The sequence below is a fragment of the Austrofundulus limnaeus genome, unplaced genomic scaffold, assembly GCF_001266775.1.
Source record: "Austrofundulus limnaeus strain Quisiro unplaced genomic scaffold, Austrofundulus_limnaeus-1.0 Scaffold579, whole genome shotgun sequence".
Taxonomy (NCBI): Eukaryota; Metazoa; Chordata; class Actinopteri; order Cyprinodontiformes; family Rivulidae; genus Austrofundulus; species Austrofundulus limnaeus.
In genome coordinates this window covers 189,029-190,814 of record NW_013952981.1, presented here as the reverse complement: position 1 = coordinate 190,814, position 1,786 = coordinate 189,029, and the positions used below count along the sequence as shown (strand labels likewise).

General features: G+C 45.0%; 1 protein-coding gene across 1 annotated transcript in view; it reads right to left on the bottom strand.

The window, feature by feature from the left end:
• The window catches only part of LOC106530942 (1-phosphatidylinositol 4,5-bisphosphate phosphodiesterase delta-3-A), a gene marked incomplete at its 5' end in the record, with an annotated part of 43,914 nt that overhangs the window by 9,865 nt on the left and 32,263 nt on the right, over positions 1-1,786 (bottom strand). The window contains 1 exon segment of the mRNA XM_014026673.1: positions 1,012-1,164. Coding sequence (XP_013882127.1) covers positions 1,012-1,164 — 153 coding nt within the window.

Genomic DNA, 1,786 nt, shown 5'->3' with positions numbered 1-1,786 from the left:
GAATATACCTTACCAGGGAGGCTTAAGAGTGTGACCCCCCTGTAATTGGAGCACACCCTCCAGTCCCCCTTTTTTAAACAGGGGGACCACCAACCCAGTCTGCCAATCCAAGGGTACTGCCCCCGATGTCCATGCAATATTGCAGAGTCGCGCAAGCCAACACAACCCTACAACATCCAGAGCCTTGAGGAACTCCGTTCGGATCTCATCCATCCCCGGGGCCCTGCCACCGAGGAGGTTTTTGACCACCTCAGTGACCTCGTCCCCAGAGATTGGAGAGCCCAACCCAAAGTCCCCAGGCTCAGCTTCCTCAACAGAAGTCATGTTGGTGGGATTGAGGAGGTCTTCAAAGTATTCCGCCCACCGGCACACAACATCACGAGTTGAGGTCAGCAGCACACCATCCCCACCATAAACAATATTAGTGCTGCACTGCTTCCCCCTCCCGAGACGCCGGATGGTGGACCAGAATCGCCTCGAAGCCGTGCGGAAGTCTTTCTCCATGGCCTTTTCTTATAAAAGGTTAAATAAAACGAAAATATTGGTGGTAATTTTTGACTGTGTAATTTTACAAACCGCACCCCATACTGATGTGTGTCCCATCAGTGTATGAATGTGATTGGCACTGATTAGTCTCCAAAGACGACTGTACATGTTAGCTTTGTAGAGACCTAACAGAGTGCTGTGTGAATGGATAAATGAGGACACAGTTGTAGTGTGAAGAGCTTTGACTGTCCTGGATGTATAGAAAGACACTATACAAGTACAGTCCATTTACCATATCTGAAGTAGCTGTTAGCTCAAATGTAAACACTAGATTTTACTAATTTTTATACACTCAACTGTTTATTCAAATCATTTAAAATCTGTTCTAGCAACAGCGTAAACAATGTAAATAAACCAGGTTTTGTTCAGCCAGCAGGTCTGATATTTGTCTTGTTTCATAAACCAACAGATAGGACAGTTCTATAATATTGAACCTTGCTTCAGTCTTTTCTCTTCATTGTTTACCTCTGGAGAAGGCAGGTAGCGGGAATCCAGACCTTTGAGGGGCTTGATGAGTAGCTTGTCCCCCAGGATGGATCGCAGGTGTCGAGCCATCACTGTCTGTTGCTCAACAGAGCAGTGGTTCTCCAAAGACAGGATTAGAGGGTAGGGAGATGCCTGGGTGGGAACAGAAAGGGGCACCATCAGAGACTCTCAAACATCAGAGGTGGATAACTGTGCTACAGTACATACAAACCCTGGAGCTTCATTTCATCTTCATATTCAGATCAGAAAAAGTCCATTTACTCTATTTTACATACACATAAAAAAGCAATAAAATTAAATAACTATCTCTCAACCCGCTCTGTGGCTAGAAAGAAGTTCTCCACCTTTCCCCGTCCTCCTTTATGGTCTGATTTCAGGGTTTCCCCTAGTTTTTTTAACCGTGGTGGTGGCCTCTCATGCAAAATCTGGTTGTCTGCAAAACATTTTGGTTGTCCAAAAAAATCTCAATAAAAATGAAATTTAACTAGATACCACACAGCGGTAACATAATGACCCTTGCACGCACAAATGCACCAGTGCAGCTGAACTCAGTGGTCTCTATTCCTACCAAATTTCATGCTGCTAGGTGCATCCCAAAATGTTATTGCTTTGGGTGGGGTCCTTCTTTTAGGGGTGGGGGGTGGGGTTCATTTGTAGACCTGATGGATAGCCCCTCAGAGCTAAACAGAAGAAATCTGAAGCTCCTATGTTGACAAGTTATTAGCATTTTTATGTCCTGACTCCACCTTTACAT